General features: G+C 32.6%; 3 protein-coding genes across 5 annotated transcripts; 1 reads left to right on the top strand and 2 right to left on the bottom strand.

Annotated features, from left to right (window-relative positions):
* Positions 1-248: 248 nt before the first annotated feature.
* Positions 249-2,831, bottom strand: LOC110622420 (lectin-domain containing receptor kinase VI.3). The gene has a single exon (XM_021766914.2). The coding sequence runs from the start codon at positions 2,581-2,583 to the stop codon at positions 571-573; it is 2,013 nt and encodes a 670-aa protein (XP_021622606.1). The 5' UTR covers positions 2,584-2,831; the 3' UTR covers positions 249-570.
* Positions 2,832-6,811: 3,980 nt separating this feature from the next.
* On the top strand, positions 6,812-8,803 carry LOC110622028 (protein NODULATION SIGNALING PATHWAY 2). The gene has a single exon (XM_021766372.2). It carries the CDS (start codon positions 7,069-7,071, stop codon positions 8,575-8,577), a length of 1,509 nt encoding a protein of 502 aa, XP_021622064.1. The 5' UTR covers positions 6,812-7,068; the 3' UTR covers positions 8,578-8,803.
* Positions 8,804-8,894: 91 nt separating this feature from the next.
* On the bottom strand, positions 8,895-15,333 carry LOC110622026 (ubiquitin-activating enzyme E1 1). Of its 3 annotated transcripts, none has more exons than XM_021766368.1 (7): positions 15,057-15,333; positions 14,385-14,773; positions 13,902-14,119; positions 12,404-13,198; positions 11,310-12,178; positions 10,768-11,200; positions 8,895-9,670 (listed from the first exon to the last, which is right to left on the bottom strand). In XM_021766368.1, exons 2-7 carry the CDS (start codon positions 14,758-14,760, stop codon positions 9,074-9,076), a joined length of 3,288 nt encoding a protein of 1,095 aa, XP_021622060.1. In that variant the 5' UTR covers positions 14,761-14,773; positions 15,057-15,333; the 3' UTR covers positions 8,895-9,073. The 3 variants fall into 3 exon arrangements, with proteins under 3 accessions (XP_021622060.1, XP_021622063.1, XP_021622062.1); XM_021766371.1 differs by having other exon boundaries at positions 14,385-14,768; positions 15,057-15,305; XM_021766370.2 differs by lacking the exon at positions 15,057-15,333 and adding an exon at positions 14,925-14,948.
* Positions 15,334-21,445: the final 6,112 nt, after the last annotated feature.

Raw genomic sequence — 21,445 nt, forward strand, 5'->3', positions numbered from 1 at the left:
GGTCTGATGTCTATGAAAACCTGTCCCCTGACATCGCTAACTGTGCATAGATGAATTAGAATTTGGGTTAAAAAGTGACACCTCATCAAACCCATGCAAACAAAGAATCTGCTCATGCACACCACGTTCAAGGCGGTTATGGCTTCTGAGGGATTTTGCTTTTTTATTTTGGTCAAAGGCTTGTCCTTTATGGAAGAGATAATTTTATACAATTACATATTCAGACAACAAATGATAATGAGTACCTCACCCTAAAATTATTGTCGGATCATTCATTAAAATTTTGCCTTATTAGCACCAGGTCAGGGAAGAAAAATATTCTCAATAGTCAATATTCCAATTTCCAGAACAATTGGAGATGAACAATGACATGCCAAAACTACAAGTCAAATGAAACCCTTCAATTAATTAATTAATTAAAATGTAGTTAAATGTCCCAATTAGGCTGCAGTAGGACATAACTGTCCCAATCAATAGAACTACCTAGGTGTTGTGCAGTTTTTTCTCAGCTTCTACTCATCTTTTACCAGAATAATAATAAAAGTACAAAGCAGTAACATCTAAGAGCTACTATCTTCCGTCATCTATTGAATTTGTGGACATGAATCCAACAGAAGATGAATGATAAGATGTGCTTGTCATTTCTATGCAACTCAGTTGCATCAATCTCCCATTGATTTCACTCAGCCGACTAGAATCATTTGAACCCATTTCCTCCATTACAGGAAGCTTCTCGTCTCCATCAAGATACCTCCTAACTTGTCTCATTGTAGGCCTCGATTCTGCGTTCTGATGAGAACAAAGAAGACCCAATTCCAAAATCAACTTCATCTCTTCTTCTACATATCTCGATTCCAACTTTGGATCTACTGTCTCAAGAATTCTTCCTATTTGTTGGCATTCCACTACCCAATCTACCAATATAAACTGCCCTGATTCAATAGGCCTCCTTCCTGTAGCCACTTCAAGAAGTAGAACCCCATATGCAAACACATCTGAGCTTGTAGAGGCCCTCCCTGTTCGTGCAAGTTCCGGCGCAATGTAACCTATAGTTCCGACGACATTTGTGGTGTGCGAATTTATGCCATGATCATATAGCCTTGCTAGACCAAAGTCTCCCAATCGGCCGTTCATTTCTGCATCTATAAGGACATTGCTAGATTTGACGTCTCTGTGAATCACCACTTGTTCCCATTCTTCATGCAGATACAACAGACCTGAGGCGATGCCTTTAACAATATTTAATCTCTGTTCCCAGCTCAAGGAGTTTTTAGAATGGAAGAGGAGAGAATCGAGGCTTCCATTTGGAATGTAGTCATAGATTAGAAGGAGATCATTTTTCTTTTTGCACCATCCTTGAAGATTGACCAAGTTCTTATGCCTCAATCGTCCCAAGCTTTCAATCTCTGCTATAAATTCTTTCAACCCTTGAAACGGATTATTACGACTGATCTTCTTAACAGCAACTTCATTTCCAGTACTAGGCATTACAGCTTTGTAAACTATACCGAACCCTCCAGCTCCGATGATCTCGCTGTCTTTAAAACCTTTAGTTGCTGTATAAAGATCACAATAACGAAACCTGTGTGGACACTCCAATTCCCAATCTTCCAGACTCTCAAATCTTCCCATTCTTTTGTGAACCGTGAGAAAGATCAGTATCCCAGACAAGATAACAATCAAGACGCTCAAAGAGACGATAAGAGCAATCACTGAGAATTGGAAAGACGATGATTCTTTGTCCACTGGAGGCATAGGTAGTCGAGAGAGATTCAATAAAGGGGCTGCTCCGGTCGTGGAAAAACTCCATCCTAGGATGTAATGAGAGCTTGCTGTGTCCCCTGTAGCAGCAGAAAATCCGACATACATAAACTCCTTCACAATTTGTGTTAGATCAACATGAAGTTGAAGGAGTGGCTCCATTGGTTTCGATTCCCACATGGGACTTACTGAAACATTCATAACTTTTCTCGTACCATCATATTCTACCCAGGCTTGAATTGGATCACTGTTATGCATGTCTAGATCGAGTACTTTTAATGGGTCGTCGATAATGTAACCAGCTGGCTTCGATGTGTTGGAATCCATGCTGTTAATGTTGATTCCGACATGGTTTCCATTTCTGTCTGATACCTCATTGTAACCTCTGACAGTATCGAATTCAACTGCGACAATATGGTTTGATTCTTTGCCATTATTCGACTCATTGAAGAGACCAAGGTAGTGGCCAGGCTTAGCTCCTGCGATCTGGTAGGAAGGAGCGATCGTGAAAGCTAGGCCGAAACCACCTTGACCTGAGGCTGGAGGGACAATTGAGAAGACGAAGTACGAGCTGAAAGAAGTGGAATTTGGCGATGTTGTATTAAACATTTGTATTGCTTTGGAATAGAACGCATGTCCTATGGCGTTTCTGGTTTTGTTAGTGAGCCTCAAGGCGCCATTAGGCTTTAAAATGGAAGCTCCCTCAGGAAAAAGCCTACCCTTTTCATCACTTCCACTGAATCCCTCAAACAAGAAGTGTTCAGACTGAGCTTGATCGATAATAACAGAAAAGAAGAAGACGAGCAAAGCTAAAGAGTTCATGTGGATAAAAAGGCCACGAGGGATTGTTCTTCTTTTGCTGTGGAATTGGAAGAAGGAACAAAAAGACGATGGGTATATATAAACAAAAATGAATACCCAAGAAAAGAAGATCGGTGATAAGAATGAAAGACTTGAACTTTTCAAAGTCTAGAGAATAGAGATGCAGTGTAGGTGAAGGAGTTATGTGGACATGAAGGAGTTATGTGGACATGCATGGCTCAAAGGAGTTGGGGGAGAGAATGTGACTGCTTGATAGATCAAGTGCCGTGTATTCATGGCTTTGAACTTTCACTGCTTAATTTCTAGACTTCAAAGATTATTCCCACAAGCTATAAGTTCTTAAAGTCTTGAAGAGAATGACTTGTACGGTTAGCATGTGACGAACAATTAAGTTATTAGGTTTACACAGTTGATCATCAATTTTTTACATTATCTTAATGAGAAATGCTACCAACAAAGTGATGATCAAATATTCTCTATTATTAAAAAATATTTATTATAATATTATTTTAAATTTATTTCAATTAAATAAAAGAAAGAAAACAACATGAGAATCAAGATAAAGAAATAATTTTTTATATCTAACCACAAAATCAAAGTGTGATTAAAAAATATTTTCAATTTGCTTTTAGATTGTATTAACAAAAGTATTAAACTAAATAATTAATTTTATGCTTTTCCAATAACAATAAAATAATTTTAATACTTTAATTTTAATTATAAAATATATAAATCATAAATCCCTTATTTTGAATGAAAGATTTCACAAAAATTTAATTTATCTATTCATATATAATTAATTTTGTAACAATTTATATTTTTTAAAATAAATTATCTCTAAATTTTATAAAAATTTAATTTAATTTATTTATTCATATATATATAAATTTATATAATTTAAAAAAATATTTTATTATTTATTTTGATATTAATTAATATTAAATTTAATATTTTAATTTTAATTATTATTTTATAATTTTATATTATTAAAAATGATATATTATTATTTATTCAAAAATTCAATTCAATTGTCTGTAAATTTATGATTTTTGGGAATCTGGCTTTTGTTTTAGTAGATTCACCAAATTATAATTTAATATTATAATTTAATTATTTATATTTATTTTTATATTTTTTTATGTGAGGTTATTAATAAAAATATAAAAAAAAATCTTGACATTAGGAGCGTTATGTAAAGAATGTTTTAATTGCAATCAAAATTTAAAATTGACAATTTCAAAGTCAAACATTGAAATTATTAAATTATTTAAAAAAAATAAAAATTATTATATATTGGTTTGATTTCTTCACACGCGTACAAATGATATTGAGACGAGACTTGTGAGGTCAACTTGAAATTTCAACACTCCTTTTCGGCGTTTACGTGATCATAATTAATTAATTAATTATCAGAAAATAATCATCAATAATATGCTTTCATCAATTCTATAATTTTTGTTTTTTTTTAATTATTTTAAAATTATTATTTATTTTTTATATATAATTAACATATAAATTAATTATTATAATAATAAATTATTCCATAATTTATTTTTTATTTTAAAATGGTAGTGGGATAAAAATGATTAAAATAAAAGAAAATGAAAAGAAATAAAGAAAATATTAGAAATGAAAAGTTTATTGAAATAAAAAAAGAAAAAAAAGGGAAATGAAAAAAGAGAAAAGAAATAAAAGGACAAAAAAACAAATGATTCACTGTATAATTTAATGAAATTTTGAATTTTATGAGTGATTATGCAGTGTATGTTATAATTAAACAAACAATAATAAAAAATTAAAATAAAATGAGAGAAGAGTAAAGCAAAAGAGAAGAAAATTGATTAAAAAAATGAAAGAAAATATGTTTTTTTTTTTTTCTTTCCAAAATATTATCTACGGATTTTAATAATAAAATAATATATAAGCTTTTAAAATAGAAAAATAGAAATTTGCATTTTAAATTTACTGACGCATTTTAAAATTTGTTAGCTATAAAATCCACTTGTAATCCGTCATTAACCTAAAAAGGATGGGTTTTTTAAATTTTTTAAAAAATAATTTTAAATTTACCTATAAATTTTGACAACTTTGCTAATTAATTTAGCAACCAATTTTAGGAATATTGAATAAGGGTAAAAGAGAAAAATAATTACTATTGAAATTATCAATAAATTTTAAAATTTATTAATAATTTATCGAATTTTATAAAATGTTGTGTTCTATTTTGACCAAGTATTTTATGTCATATTTTTATTATTTAAACTATATACTGATCATTAAAATATGTATATTTATTATTTACATGTGAAATAAAATTTTTCTGGCATTTTAAAAAAAATAAAATTTTTCTGTTTCATTATTATCATTAATTAACATGTGACTTTTTATTTCTTAAAATTTAAGATAAAAAGTTAATAATAGTAAAGAAAATGAGGATTTAATACATCATTTATGTCCATACCCATTTTTTAATACATTTAAAAAATTATATATATATTTGCTCATTTTATTTCTACATATTATATGCAATAATTTGACAATGTAAAATTATATAAAATTTTAAATATTAAATTAAAGTGTGTTTTTATTTAGATAAATTTTTTTAATAATGAAAAAAATAAAAAAAACTAAATTTACACTATAATTTTATATAATTATAATTTAAAATTTTAATAATTAAGTGACTAATTATTATAATAAAATTAAGACTTTGTAGAAAATAATTTATATTTGAAAAAAAAAATTCATGAAAAAGATTTTCAAATAAGATAATTTATTTTTTAATTTAATTTTAATTTAAATAATAAAATATATTAAGTAATTTATATAGAATTCCTAATAATATAACTTTTCGAATATAAGTCAGAGGCAAATATATCAACTGCACTTGAGCATTAACGTTTACCAGACATGAAAATGGTAAATGTTGAAATCTTACACGACCCACCCGTGTTGACTCCATGAATTTACATTCATACAAGCTCTCATTAAATTGCATAAGGTGAGCAAATATATCTGCTGCACTTAAGCATTAACTTTTACCGGATAAAAAATAGAATATAAATTAATCGAGACGATCTGAGTTTCGAAGACTTAAAATTTAATTTGTTAAAAAATTTTTTTATTTTAACTTCAAATTAAGTATTAATAATTTAAGTTTAATTCGTTTAATAAATAAGTTTAGACGAATTTAATTTTTATCGAGTTTAGTCTTAAATAATTCAGAAAAAAGCTTAATTTATTTATAAATAAAATGAATTGTAGTTTAAAATTAAAAAATTTAAAATTAAATAATTTTAATTAAATAAATATAGATACAAATTAACTCATAAATTTATAAAAAATAACTCTTAAATTTTAAGAATTTAACTTAATTAAATTATATAGAAATTTAAGTTTCACCTATAAAAATTTAGATAAAATTTAAGTTTAATTCTCTTATACTATTAATATCAGTTTATTTAATAAAATTATTCGCAAATTTATTCATGAATTTATTTATAAATTTTGAAATGAATCGAATTCACGAATTTTAATAAGCCGATAAAATTTAAACTTAATTAGTTTATCAAACAAATTTAAAAATTTAATTTAAATTTAATTCATTTAAAAAATAAATCGAATACGATCTAATCAAATTTTTATTGACTCAAACCACAAATAACACGAGTAATTACTTACTTTGCATTAAAAAAAAAAAGAAGAGTAAACGTTGAAGTCCTGCACCCCTGTTGACTCCATGAAATTTACATGCATACAAGCTCTCATTAAATTGCATAAAATGAAATAATATGGTTCCTTTCTTTCTTAACCAGTAAACTGAAGATTAAATTTTTATACATTTAAAATTTAATCACAGTGATTTGCCTTCTTCACCGCTGTAAATTCAGATTAATTGGTATAACTCCGCATTAATTGGTTGAGTGAGCTTGATGGCGAATGATTTAGAAAATGATAATAATAATGATTACTACTAGGTCGTCCTCCATTTACAGCTCCAATTTTCTACTTGGCACTCTGCAAAGGGCCGGTTGGAGTCAATGCTATCAGACCAATTGCATGGTCTGTACTTTTAACTTTTTTCTATTAAGTTATGGGTAGGCAATCTCTTTAAAGAGACAAGAAAAGGGTTTTCTAAATAATTCATTTGATTAAGAATATATTTATAAACAATTAGTGAAAGGGAATTACATTTTTGTTTTTTTCTTTAGTTTATTTCATCATGGGAAGGTAATTTCTTTGAAAAGATTATGCATCTCTAGGATTAAAATATTCATCCAAGAAGCTGACAATGGCGGAATAAGCAGGGAACTTTGCAGGAATAAAACTCTTGAGAAAGCGATTGATTGTTACCCGCTACTCTTTTGATCAAAATCCTAATATAAGTATCACATTTCTCATCATCAAAATTCAACCACAGACTCTCTCTCTCTCTCTTTTTCCCCTGAGATCTCCTTTTTTTATCTGAAAAGGATCAAGATCATAATGGGTTCTCAGTTTTTCCAGCCTTCATGGCCATTCCACAGAATCATAAACTCAAATCTTGATGTTGATGAGGTTGAGTGCTTTGATAAACTCAAATCTTCTTCATTTTCCACCCCAGAGGGTTGTTTTTCTACCATGTTCCAAACTCAAATTTCTCAATCTCCTTCTGGTGATGATCACATGCAAACCATGTTAACACTGGAGGATTTTTTGAATGACCCCAATTTTTATAGAGATATGGAGTTTGTACTGAGCGATAGTGAAGGAAGTTTTCCTTCACAGGAGGCGTCTAATGAAGGAAGTGGGTGGAGTCCAAGCCCTTCAATCAAGTCCAATGAAGCATCATCATCCTCATTGACCTTGCCAAGGAAAGAATCAGAGCTCAATAGCCAATTGAGTGTCCTCCATCTCCTCAAGGCTTATGGGGAAGCCATGGAAGAGGGACAGGGTCATCTTGCCGATGTGATTATGAGATGTATGAGCGAGAAAGTTAGCTTGGCTGGTGAACCCTTATTGCGTCTGGCATTCAACTTGTCGCAGGATCTCGAGAAGCATGGGGATTATCTAAAACAAGAATCTTCCAAGAACTTTGAGGAGGCTTTCAGGGCATTCTACCAAATATTCCCATATGGGAGATTTGCTCACTTTGCTGCTAATTCAACAATTCTTGAAGCTGTGCCTGCAGATACTGAGAGGATACACATAGTGGATTTCGACATGGGGGAAGGTGTTCAGTGGCCTCCAATGCTTGAGGCCTTGGCAAGGCTACAGAAGGGAGTGAAATTGACAGCGGTGAAATGGGAAAATACGGATTGCGATCGAGATCCTTTGATGTGGAGCTTCGAAGAGGCAAAAAGGAGACTACTTGATCATGCAAGAAGGTTTGGTCTAAAGTTGAAGATGGAAGAGATGGCAATTGAGGATTTAGTGAGTGAGATCAATAGAAGAAAGAAAAGAGGTGGTAGAAAAGAATGGTTAGCCTTTAATTGCATGGTGGGACTTCCACATATGGGCAGAGTAAGGAGCAGAAAAGTGGTGGAAGAATTTCTAAGAGTAGCTAGAGAATCTAAGGCGAATTCTGTCAATAGGGGTATCATAATTCTTGGAGATGGAGATTGTGGGGAAAATTTGAGCAATAGCTCAAGTTTTGGCTCCTTTTTTGAAGGGAACATGGCGCATTACCTAACCCTTCTCGAGTCAATAGAGTCAGATTTCCCAGTGAATCTTGCAGAGGCTAGAATGGCCTTGGAATGTCTCTTTGTGGCCCCTTACATTTCTTCAGAGGTTTGGTTGGAGAAGTGGATGGATATAAAGGAATGCTGCAAAGTTGAGATGGGAAGTAGCCTGGAAGGGTGGAGCATAAGCAGAGAATGCACCGAAGAAGCTAGAGAACTAGTAAAAGGAAATGAAAGCTTTTATGGGTTGAGAACTGGAGGACAGTTGAACAATGAGATGATTTTGGAGTGGAAAGGAAAATCATTAGTGAGAGTTTCTGCATGGAAAAATTAGCTGAAATATTCTTTCATCTTCAAGTAAATATTGTAAATTGTGTAATTATAGTTTCATTTGTTGTAAATTGTACAAGGTTAACTGTGCACAGAAAGAGCAGTAGACGGTGATAACAATAGAAGACATTGTAATTTTGTCTAGCAACGATTGGAATACCAATTTATCTCAAAATCCCAAAAATTCAATGCAAAGAATCCATATCATCATATGGATAACTTGGCATAAATCATAGTCGCACATGCAACACATGGGAAAATAACTAGTGACCATATGAAAGAGGAGTTGCTGCACAAAACTTGCAGCACATCAAAAGCAAATGAGGTTCAAAAGTAGGACAGCTTGTAATTGTAATCAATATTTGAAACAGGCAATGATAGTATGATACCAAATATACAATTTGTTCATGAATACTATTATTCATAACCAATGCCGTTAAGCTTATAGCACTCATTTCCAGTCCTAAAAGATCAAATGCTAAATTTCAAGGGCTAGAAACCTACCCCAAGCGAATGGAAATTTGAGGAATATCAATATCATTGTCTTCATCGTCCTCACAAGCAACCACCACATCAAAGTGTTGCTGATATGGAGGCAATTCTGCTTTAGCTACCTCTCTAGCCAGATCAACCAGCTTCTTGTCCATGCGTTCTTTATGCCTAGGGAACATGCTGTTGTAAAGTAGGCAACTGCCATATGAAATGCTGTAAGCATTTAAGCCCTTGTTTTTAAGCCAGTCAAGAAGCTCCCTTAATGTTGGGTTGTCTGTTAAGATCCATCTATCCCACACTGTCCAGCTCATATCTTGATGTTTGATCTTCTTGGGTGGAACTGGCTCGGCCATAGAGAACAGAGGGAGTGACAGGTTAGCAAAGCTGTTTCTGTAGTCCTCCAGTTTGTGTCCTCCATCAAGAACCTTATACAGTTCCAAGCAAACAAGGCCAGTTGCCAAAGCAGTGGAGGTTGCAATTGCTGGTATGATCCTTCCAGCGATGAATTTCGCCTTGAGCTTGTCAACCTCAGGGATGCCGTAATTCCTTGCCCTCATGTTTGCAAGTCCAGCTATCATGTCCATATGATAGTTTGTATCATCATCCTGCACATGCAGAAAATTGCCAAAGGTATTAATACTTGTGACTGTATCATGTGGAAGGAGGGGGGGAGGAGGGGGAGAGACAGAGAGACAGAGAGACAGAGAAGTGGTTTTTGCCATAGTCAATTCTGAATGTCAATAGCTCATAGTGGCTGAGATGACCACGAATAGAGAATATACAGCTAGTTAGTTCCTTTGTAAGTTTATTCCCTTCTAATGACTCATCAAAGTTTGAAAAATATTTTTTTCTCTTTTCTCAAGGAAAAAAAATTCATTTTCAAGTATTCCCTTTGACCAAGAAAAGAATTCTGCAGTTGAACAATTTTCTCAAGTGTCACAAACACCTGAGATTGCAGAAAATGGTCACCTAAAAAATATTTTCCATGAAATAAATGGAAATGAAAGTTAAAAAATTGATATGACAATGAATGAGCGAGAGATGATGCTGTTGAAGGAAAATTATCCAAGTCCATACCAAGATGCACTGAAAAATTACAACATATTATTTCTAAGATAAAATACATAAAACACAGAGGGCACAAACAGGCATGGCGCACACCCTCACAAAAAATAAGTCATTTTAGGACAAAACAAAGCCATTCCTAGTGTCGAAGAGTAGAAATAGTTTGCACTGGAAGACTATTATACAGAATATCAAGCAAAACCAGGATACTAATATTTTTTTTACAACCAGTTTAATATCCTCTTTCAGAATCCAGGCAGGCATTGTCATCAAACATTCACTTGCTAATCTAGCCACCTCATTTAAACATAGAAAGAGACCTATCTCACCCTAAAAAAAGTACGTGCATTACCAAAAATCCGATATACCCAGCTAATTGTACCAAAAAATATTAAAGACAAAACACACACATATGAAGGGTGTCATGTTTTTCTTGCGAGGAACATGCAAATGTCCATGGAATAATGGATAACCAATAAATGACTCGAGTCACCCAACCACAAACACAATGGACCTAATCAAGCAAAAATCTATTTGATACTGACATTCATCAGGGAGTTAACCAAGGAATATGCAGCTTAAACCCTGTGCTATAATGAAAAGTAATTGCAATATCCAGAAGCAAAAAGTAACAAACCTTCTCAAACTGAACTGGATTCATCTTGAAACCAGGCAACAAGTGCTGCTGGCAATTCTCTAACTTAATGATCAATTCATCAATCACTAAAGCATCATCAACAGACGATGGAGGAATGTTTGTGGCTTTCTCATCAGTCTCAATCTTCACATTTTCCTTAGGCTGAAATTTAGGGACCATGACTTTGCTAACAGCATCAGCCAGCTTCTTAGGAGACTTAACCCAATCAGGAACTGGAATGCCAAATATTCCAGCACGCAAGATGGATGCTGCCATAACAAAATGAAGGTGGCTGAGATCATCAGTGGAAAATTCCAGTGGTTGGGGGAATCGCTTGGGAGCTGACCAGAATGGTGTTCCATTACTGGTTGTTGCATCCTCAGGAAAAGTGAATGTCAATTGCTTCACACGGTTAACAAAATAGTCCTCGAATCTGGTTCCAAGGAAAAAAAACAAAACCATAGCATCAGAAGCCTAATAAAGAAAATGGTTATGCTATAATGTGAACTGGAACAAATATAGGAAACAAAGAAGAGCAGTACTTCAGACGAGCCCATGTTATGCAATCTTGGAATTCTTTACACCTCTCCTTGTCAAGGCACTCGAGAATACGCTCCAAGTTGTCCTTTGCCTGAGCATCACCAGCATTCTTCATTGCAGATGTGTATTCCTTTGGATTTCTCAGATAGGCATTAACTTCAGTAGGCGTCTTCTCAAGCAAACCCTCAAACTCAGATCGAGCCCATGTCAAGCAGTGATCTATGTTATGTGGGAAAGAATGAACTGTGCACATAGGTGCTTGCTTTTCAGGTGGGTCTCGTGAAGCACCATAATTTTCAGTCAGGTGAGGAATGACCATCTGAGTGTTGCACTTGGCACCAAGGGTTCCCGACTCCAGAAGGGGCTTCTGGAAATATAAGCATCTTGAATCAATGTAAAGCCTAGCATTCACATTATCCAGAGCATTTATAACAACACTTAGATTCTCCCAGAATGTATCATTAAAAACACTCTCAGTCTCAGGACTAGCACGGTTCTGCAGTGCTTCAATGTTGAGATGAGGATTAATCAAAGTAGCAGCAGATGCAGCTACCATTGATTTAGCCTGTCCAATGTTCCAGTCCCGGAAAAGGAACTGTCTACTGAGGTTACTCTTTTCAATGACATCATCATCTGTGATTATCAGCTTCCCTTTTTCACAACAAGAGACCCCCATCAAAGCCAAATTCTTCAAGAACTCACACCCAAGTGCGCCAGATCCTACCATAAAAACGTTAGCATCTCCTAGTTTTTTCTGAAGCTTAGACCCAAAGACCGAAATTTGTGCGTCATAACGGCTATTCAAGGGCTTCAAGTCACTGGGATCCAAAGATTCTGTGGGAAGGGACTCCACCGAGTCAAAGTAGAAAAACTGTCCACAAAAATAAAAAGATATATGCACATTAGCAAGCGTATAGTATAAAACTAAATGGCTTACAACATTAGCATTAGATAGTTTTGACACTATGGGCAATCCAACAGAAACTCCCTGCTCGATTGAAGGGCTGTTCCTAGTAGACCAGACATAGCGTCAACCAAGGACCATCATATCAAATTTTCATACCCTATTAAGAACAAACCAGACTTAATCAACTACCTGAAAAAGAGGATGGAACTTCCCAGAGCAGGCCTTCACAACTTCCTGCCCAACTATACCACCAAACATTGCAGCCATGGGATTAAGGACGGCCCTAGCACCGAATGCAAAAAGGCGAAGAATTTCTTCATTTATTTCTTCAAGCCTCCCATCTGGCAAGCTATCATTGATGCTGGCCACAAAAGATATCAATTTTTGAGCATCCTCCTCTGAGCCAGCAACTGGAAAACGTCCCAATTCTGAAATAAACTTATCCAATGCCTGAAATGCCAAGTGTAAGAGAGGTGGGCGATCAAATTTAGAGAAATCACTAAGAAGGAAATCTCCCGGATCCTTCAGTGCATCCCGCAATGGCTTAAAATTCAACACCTTAGGTTGCTTCACTTGTGTCACAATACCACCTTTCACATATGAACCATACTTTGTTGTGTCTTCCTCAATTTGGAACGAGTAGGGTCTAGCATTTGTAACCTTTCTTGGTTTTCCATCATTCAGTTCTGTCATCCCTTGAACTTCAGAGAACACAACCAAATCACCATCCTGAAACTCAAGCCTCTCGTCATCCACACAAGCCACAAGTGCCGGATCATCGTTGCTAATGGAGGCAATTATGCCTGTATGTGGGTCCTCACCATCAACATCCAGTACCATAAATTCAGGGCCAAAGTCACAAAACACACTACCAAAAAGGCCCCGAACTTCAGATTTTATAAAAGCAATAGGAGGCTGATGATTGTGGCAGTACTCATCAAATTCAACTGCCTTCTCTAAGCTCAAGTCAGTGAATACGACAGCCTGGTAAGATAATCACATTCCAAAGTCACAATAACTTCTAAAAAAAAATAATCACATATGGTATTTAAATTTGCTCAATGACAAAATTTAAAAGCATAGCAAAACATCTAAAATGCAAGATTGACTTTATTCTATATTGCCATAATGATTGACAATGAAAATATAATTCCAAAATGTGCAACAATACAAAATAAAATTAAAAGTTTCAATCAATGTGTCACATAAAAAACATGCAGATGGCAAAACAGGAAACTGGTGCAGCTGTCTTCAAAATTAAAACAGGAAACTGGTGCAGCTGTCTTCAAAATTGTAAAGTATTCATCATATTAAAGACGATTCCCATCTGAGTTTTACAAATCTCATAGAACTCATGGATTCTCACCTATGCAATCAGGAAGATCCCATGATATTTACTTAGGCACGTACAAACATCTTTTTGCACAAAATCATACAAGTGGTCATTCATATTGTTTCCAAGAACTGGGTAAACTAATGCCATTATCCTACTTTAAGAGGTGGTCATGTGCCTGAAACTCAATGTGTATTATAAGAATTCTCTTAGAAGTTTGGACATATGAACTTTGAAATGTACACATACATTCAATTGTCTATATGATGCACTCATTAAGCAAGTCCTTGCAACAGACAACAGAAGAAAACTCAAGGCATCAGCATTAGAATCCAAGAACTAAAGAAAGATTACCTGAAAATCAGATAATCGTTCCTTCGTCAATTCAGTAGTTAAGGTGGAAATCACTACAGAGTTATTCAATTCTTGCAACTTTTGGACAGAAGCAAGGGCCCGATTCTTTCCCACATCTTCCTCTGTAAAAACAAAATTGCCGGACAAGTCCCATAACTCTACGACTCCCTCATCGTGCAAGGTCACAGACTTGACCCCAGCAAGAATTAAGTTCTTCGCTGCAAGCAAGTTCAATTTCCTTAAAAATTAAATTCCATCCGAAAGTAATACCATAATCATCATCAATTTACTATTTATTATCTACCAGTAATCCATATCAGATCAGTATCAACCGTTTGGCTTGTAGAATTATTTAGAGACAAATCAAACTCAAAAACAAAAAAATGTATTCCAATCGTTTTTATTCTTTTTTGAAGAAAAAAAAAACTTCCGGTGTACGCTTACATATAGAGCATTTTCAAAAAAAAGGAAGATCCTGCATACCAATTTCGGCGCCAAGGCCTTGCATCCCCGATACAAGGATATTGGACGCAAAGAGCCGCCGCATGGTCTCGCGGCCATAGACGGCAAGCTGACGGCTGTGAAGATCCTCATCAATATCCTGCGAGTTCCCGTTCCGGAGGGTCATGATCGGGGATTCAAGTTCGCCGCTACCGTGATTATTATCGGCGATAATGGAGATGGTGCTGTTGCCGGTACTTTTAGCGTTCCCCGTGGTTGCAGGTGATGCAGCAGCAGCCGCGTCCGAGGCGACACAATCTAAACAGGGTTTCTTAGTTAGAGATTCAGTGGCGGTGCGAATCGGTCCGTCTTCCTCTATTACAAGCTCTCCTCCACCAGCTCTCTTGGTAGGAAGCATATAGTGCGCTGAACTATTCAAATCAAATCCCATTTCCCAAAATTATTAGTGAATTATTTTAAAATATCTTCTGCTAAAAAATAAACAAATAAATCTAAAGTTCAGGGGTCCAGTAATTATATGTTTTGATTCCAATAAAAACCAAACAAAACAGCTTTACATACACGCAAAGTAATCAAACCCCAAGATTTCCCCTTCTTTTTTCGTTTTCTTGGCAACCAATCAGTAACGGTGAATCTTAAAAATTGAAAGAGATGTGTGCAAGAAAAGAATGAAAAAAGAGAATGAGAAAATACCGAGTAGAACACGAAAAGAAAGGAAGCGATCGCGAAAGATTAGATAGATGAAAGAAGCAAAGATGAGAATTGTTATGGTATATTCGATTAGGGTTTAAGAATTGGATCAGATTTATGCGATGGCTTCATGTCATCTCCCTTTGGAGAGAGAGAGAGAGAGAGAGAGAGAGAGAGGAGAAGTTCGGTGTTTTGATGGATTGACGTGAGCTGCTCCGGTTTTAGAATGGGATTTTGAAATGATTTATTAAATGTTTAGGTGGAGGGAATGTAGTAGTCTGCTTTATTCTTTTGCATTTGATTTTGTTTGTTTCTTTATTTTTCCAACGTTCTGGAGATTTCTACGATTTGAATTGCTAGTTCCAAAACTCCAATTTAACTGCAATCACTGTTTGGAAATTTCATGGATTTGGTTTGCTGTTGTAATTTTACAGTTTTTTTTGCGTGTTGACGTGATCTGATGACTCATTCACATTAATCTTTCAAATTAAAATAAAAATTGGAATGTACATTATGTTTTATAGAGAAAACGAAACTAAAAGCTTATTTATTAAAAAAAATTGCTATTTAATATTTATCTATTATTATTATTATTATTAATAAATTAGTTTTTATATTTTTAAAAATTTATTAATTTTTTTAATAAAATAATTTTTTTCTTTTTTCATTAAAAATCAATAAAAAATAAAAATAAAAATTTTTAAAACTCAATTTTATACTCAAATAAAATTCTTTATTTAATTTATAGATATTTCTATTATTAATAAGTCAGTCACTATATTTTTAGAAATCTATTAAAATATCTATCTTTTTTTATATATATTAAAATATTTTTATATTTTTTTAAATTTATTAAAACTCATTATTTTTTTGTCAATAAAATAATCTCTCATTCTCTTTCAAAGAAAAAAGAAAAAAAGAGAAGGAGAAGGAGAAGGAGGAGAAGAGGAAGAGTAATTTGATCTTTTACTATATTTTTAACGGTAAAAATAAACAGAATAATTATTTTGTTGAAAAAAAAAGATAAATACATTTTAATAGATTTTTGAAAAGATAAAAACGTTTTAATAGATTTTTAAAAATATAAAAACTAATTTATTAATAATAATAATATTTAATGACTAAATTATAAATTTTTTATTAATAAATTATAATTCAATCCTAAGAGAAAGTATCTTTAAAGCCTCCCATAATAGTCAACCTATAATCTAAGATTTAAGCTAAAAAACAATATGAAATGTGCTATTATATTAATTTATTATCGAATTTAAATTAAAATCATCAGTCTCATTGACTAATAATTTCTTATGATCTAAGATAAATTGTTCTAATTCATATTATTTCTTTCGATTTGAAAAACCAGTATCAACAATCAGTTTATTATATATTTTAATATTAAAAAAATTAAAGATATTAAAACTTTAATTTAAATATAAACAAGAGATATACTTTTAAAAATTGAAAATATTAAAAATTCAGATTTAAATATATTATGTAAGTGATTGGTATATTTTTAACTATTTAAACAAGCCAATAAATTAAAAAATGTTATGGTTGATGGATGTTGAATTTAAATGTAAAATGAATTAACTTGTAATATTACCTTATTATAAATTTAAAATTTGGAATGTTTTAGTTTCGTAGTCTGTTTTTTTTTTTCTTTTGCAGAAACGCCATTGAATTTAATTTAATTTAATTTAATTACAGCAACCAGTTTACTTTTTGTTTATTTTCATCTTCTTTAGGTTTTTTAAAATAAAAGGATACCCATTGAGTTTTTAAAATTAGTGCATGGCTCAGAAAAGAACAGCAACAGAATCAAGTCTAAGGTCCTGGGAAGACATATTCTAACAGCAGAAGATTTTTTAGGCCCAACAAAAAAACATGCACATAGGAACCTAACCTTAGGCTCTGTTTGGATAAGGAAAAAGAGGGGAAAAAGAAAATTAAGCTGCGGAGAGTGGCCTTGATAAGATGCTTTCATCTATTTGGAAAACAAAGGGAAAATTCACGGGAGGGAAAATTTTTTGTGATTTATCCCCTCCCAATGGGAAAAATGCACAGTAACCTAGAAAAATTACATAAATGTACTTTTTGTTTTTATTAATATTATCTCTGTGTATTGTCTAAAATATAATAGAGAATGGTATATTAAAATTTTTAAATATTTACATCCATTTAAATCAAGTAAAATAATTTCATTTTTTTTTTCAATTTATACTATGATATCACGTTCGTAATTGGTAAAGTGATATATTTATAAGATATTTATAAAAGACTCAATTTTAAATGGGAGACTCTGATACTATATTAAATTTAAATCAGATTTAATTTATCATAAAAGATAGAAATACCTATAACTCATATAAGAAATACATTACTCCTTTTCACAACTGACGTAGAATTCAACATATTCTTCGATACTAAACTCTATCTACATGCAAAGTAATCCATATCCAATAAAATCAATATATATATATATATATATATATAATCAGTCTTCAATCACTCTAATTTACCAAAATCTCAAAATCAAAGCATAAAAAAAGAAAAAACATGAAATAATATGATATGAAGAGGAACTTACCCTTGAGGTAGATTTCCTTTTGCCTGGAAGTAAAAGTGGAAGAGGGACCTTGCTTTCAAAGAACCAAACAATACAAAGAGAGAGAAAGTATATCTTGTTAAGATCTGTTTGGTATGCTTAAATTAACTCTTTGTGCCAATGAAAATAAATTTATTTTAAAAATAACATCAAATTTGTTTCTAAGATTATGAAGTATTAGAGTTAATTATATTAAAGAATAAATTAAATATTGGATTCCATTTTTTTCATTAGAAAATATGTTGTATATAAAAAACATTTTAAAAGATTATTTTTAAAGAAAATAATTTATTTTTCATTATTAATTTAATTGCTTTATTGAAAAAATAAAAAGTATTTTAAATAAAGCAATATATAAAAAGTTTTAGCGATATTAATAAAATTATTAGAATGAATTTATTTTTTGAAAATAATAAATCATTTTTTAAGATTTATTTTTCTTTTAATTATAAAGTTATTTTTTTCATTTTCTTGAATATTCAGATACCGAAAATTTTGAATTGCAAACTAGTTTATCTATTAAAATTATATATAAAACGAATTTTGTTTAAATTGCCGATTTTTAAATTATGAATTATTTAGTTTAAATTACGTATTTATAATGTTAATGCATATAAATACATATAATTAGATTGAGAGTATATAATATTCACTACTGATATTACTTGCTACTAGCTCATATGGTGACAATCTTCTGTTGGTCTAACTGATAAGTGATGACATGTCTATAATAAAAAATTCAGATATCTAAATTTGAGTGTTCAAGATGTAAAGACTCGATTTCTTATGATATTCACCAGGATATCTTGTTTCGAGGAGACTCGCCTTTGCATCGGCAGAGTCTCTCGAGACTTGTTATTCTTGGTTCTTACCGTTAAGGGTTGTTACAAATCAGTTATAAGAATCCTTATCATACTGGAATCTCTTATCCATTAGTCACTACATTCTAGATTTTTAGAGACTCTACTTATTAACCTACTCTTCTTACCGTATGTATAAGAGTAACATTTATTGTGTATATTACAATAGAAATTACAATATATTTATACATGAAAAATCTTATCTAGAAAGGAAATGAATTTTTTTATCAAGCCTATAATCATGCAATTCCTAATATTAAGGGACTAACACATCTATTAATATTTACTTCCTATATCAACATATTTACTTCCTATAACACTCCTCTCAAGTTGGAGTATAGATGTTAATCATACCCGACTTGTTACATATGTAATCAACTAAAGTCCCATTTAGAGATTTAGTGAAGGTATCTCCTAATTGTCCTCCAGTTTTGATATATCCTATTGAGATTATCTTTTGTTGGACATTTTCATGAAGAAAATGACAGTCAATCTCGATATGTTTGGATCCCTTTCACTGTCTTATCTATACAATAGTAATGGTCCTTCACTCCTTGTCATAAAAAATCACTCATCCTCATTTTCTCATATCCCTGCCTATGCTTCTTCATTTTTTAGCTTCTTTCTCCCTAGTTAGTCTCTCCTCTTTGACTCTTCCTATGCATTCTCCTCGGTAAACTCCTCATTCTTTGTAATATATGAAAATAAAATAAATCCCAAATTGCAACTCATTCTTCAAACTATAAGCAAACAAAATTAAGAAAAAGATTTACTTAGACATGGTTCATTATAGACATAAAATATAAATGCAAGGGTAACATATGGAGGGACATATATATTTATACATTGAATCCATATTAAACTGAATTCAGGCAAAAATTACATGTGGTTAGTTGTTTGATTATCACACTACAACTTAGTAGGGGCTGAATTTGTGAACCTAACCTCTTCCAATAGTTGATGCGCCCATAATACTTCACATATGACTTGTATCATAACTCGATTTCAGATTCACCACTAAAATGAGAGACCATATTTTGATTCTTACTTTTCCATAAGACCATATTACCTACCACAAAAATACAATTCCAATGGTTGACCTCCTATCAACCTTCGAACCTGCCCAATCAGAATCAGAAAAATATTCAATGTTTGAGTGCCCATAGTTATCATAGAAAATGCCATATTCTGAAACCCCTTTCAAGTAATAAAAAATCTGTCCCAGAACATTCCACTAAGCAACAGTAATAGAAGACATAAACTTATTCACTACACTTACTGAATATGTAATATCAGGACGAGTCACCGTCAAATAATTTAGTTTGCCAACTAATCTTCTATACATTTCAGGATCTGCAAATGGCTCACTGTCTTCTGTGGTAAGTTGAAGATTAGTGGTCATTGGTGCATTACAAGGCTTAGCATCCAATTTTCCTATTTCCGTCAACAAATAAAGAACATATTTTTTTTTAGATAAGAAAATGTCTTTCTTTACACCGCTTAACTTCAATGCCCAAAAAATATTTCAAGGAGTCCAAATTCTTTGTATGAAATTGTGTTTTAAGAAATTTTTTTAGAGATGTAATGCCAGCAACATTACTTTTTGTGATAATAATATCATCCATATATACTACAAGCAGAATTACTCCACTATTAGAATTTGTATAAAACACCGAGTGATCACACTTACTCATCTTCATTTTAAACTGTTGAACCACCTCACTAAACCTGTCAAACCATGCCCGAGGACTTTGTTTTAAGCCATAAAGGATTTTCAAAGTCTACAAAACTTACCTAACTCCCCCTGAGTAACAAAACCAGGTGGTTGCTTAATATAAACTTCCTCCTGAAGGTCACCGTAGAGAAAAACATTTTTAATATCCAGTTGATGCAAAGGCCAATCATATGTAGTTACCAAGGAAATAAACAATCGCACAAATGCAAGCTTGGCAACTGGAGAGAATGTATCAGAATAATCAACTCTATAAGTTTGAGCATAATCTTTGGCCACTAAATAGGCCTTGAAGCGAGCAATAGATCTATCAGAATTTACTTTCACCGCAAACACCAATTTACACCCAATAGCCCGCTTTTCTGGGAGCAAGGATACCAACTCCCAAGTACCATTAGTGTCTAGGGTTATCATTTCTTCTTCTATCGTAGCACACCAACTAAGATGGGATAAAGCCTTAATAATAGTTTTAGGGACTGAAATAGAATCTAAAATAATGGCAAAATAATGAGAAGAAGAGGATAATTGATCATAAGAAACAAAAGACAAAATAGGATGAGTGCAAGTATGTCTACCTTTACAAAGCACAATGGGCAAATCTAAGTCAGACGATGAAGGATCAGTGGGAGCAAGGTTTACCGACAAAGAGGCTGGTAGCAAAGCGGAGTCAAAGTCCTCTAGGCGTCTGAAATAAACATAAAAAATAGGAGGGCGACCTGGCACATGAGTAGAAAGTGTAGAAAGATTCTAAGGAGGACACAAAGAGTGAACAGTGTATACCAAGAGGTTATCTTCCTTCCTATGTGTGTCATAAACAGATGATGGTGGAAAGAATGGAGTGGACTCAAAAAATGTCATATCAGTAGACACAAGGTACCAATTAAGATCAGGAAAAAAATAACTATACTCTTTTTGAAGTCGAGAGTAGTCAAGAAAGACACATTTGAGTGATTTGAAATCTAATTTTGTAACCTATAGATGAATATCACGAACAAAACAAGTACAACCAAAGATACCTGATTCAATAGGAAACAAAGATTTAGTGGAAAATAAAATATTATAAAGGGTATCACCATGAAAAATAGAGGAGGGCATGCGATTGATAAAAAAATAAGCAATGGACAGCATCAGCCTAAAAGCATTTAGGGACTTTTATTTGGAATAAGAGAGCTCTGGCTACTTCAAGCAATTGTTA

This window comes from Manihot esculenta, chromosome 9, assembly GCF_001659605.2.
Source record: "Manihot esculenta cultivar AM560-2 chromosome 9, M.esculenta_v8, whole genome shotgun sequence".
NCBI lineage: Eukaryota > Viridiplantae > Streptophyta > Magnoliopsida > Malpighiales > Euphorbiaceae > Manihot > Manihot esculenta.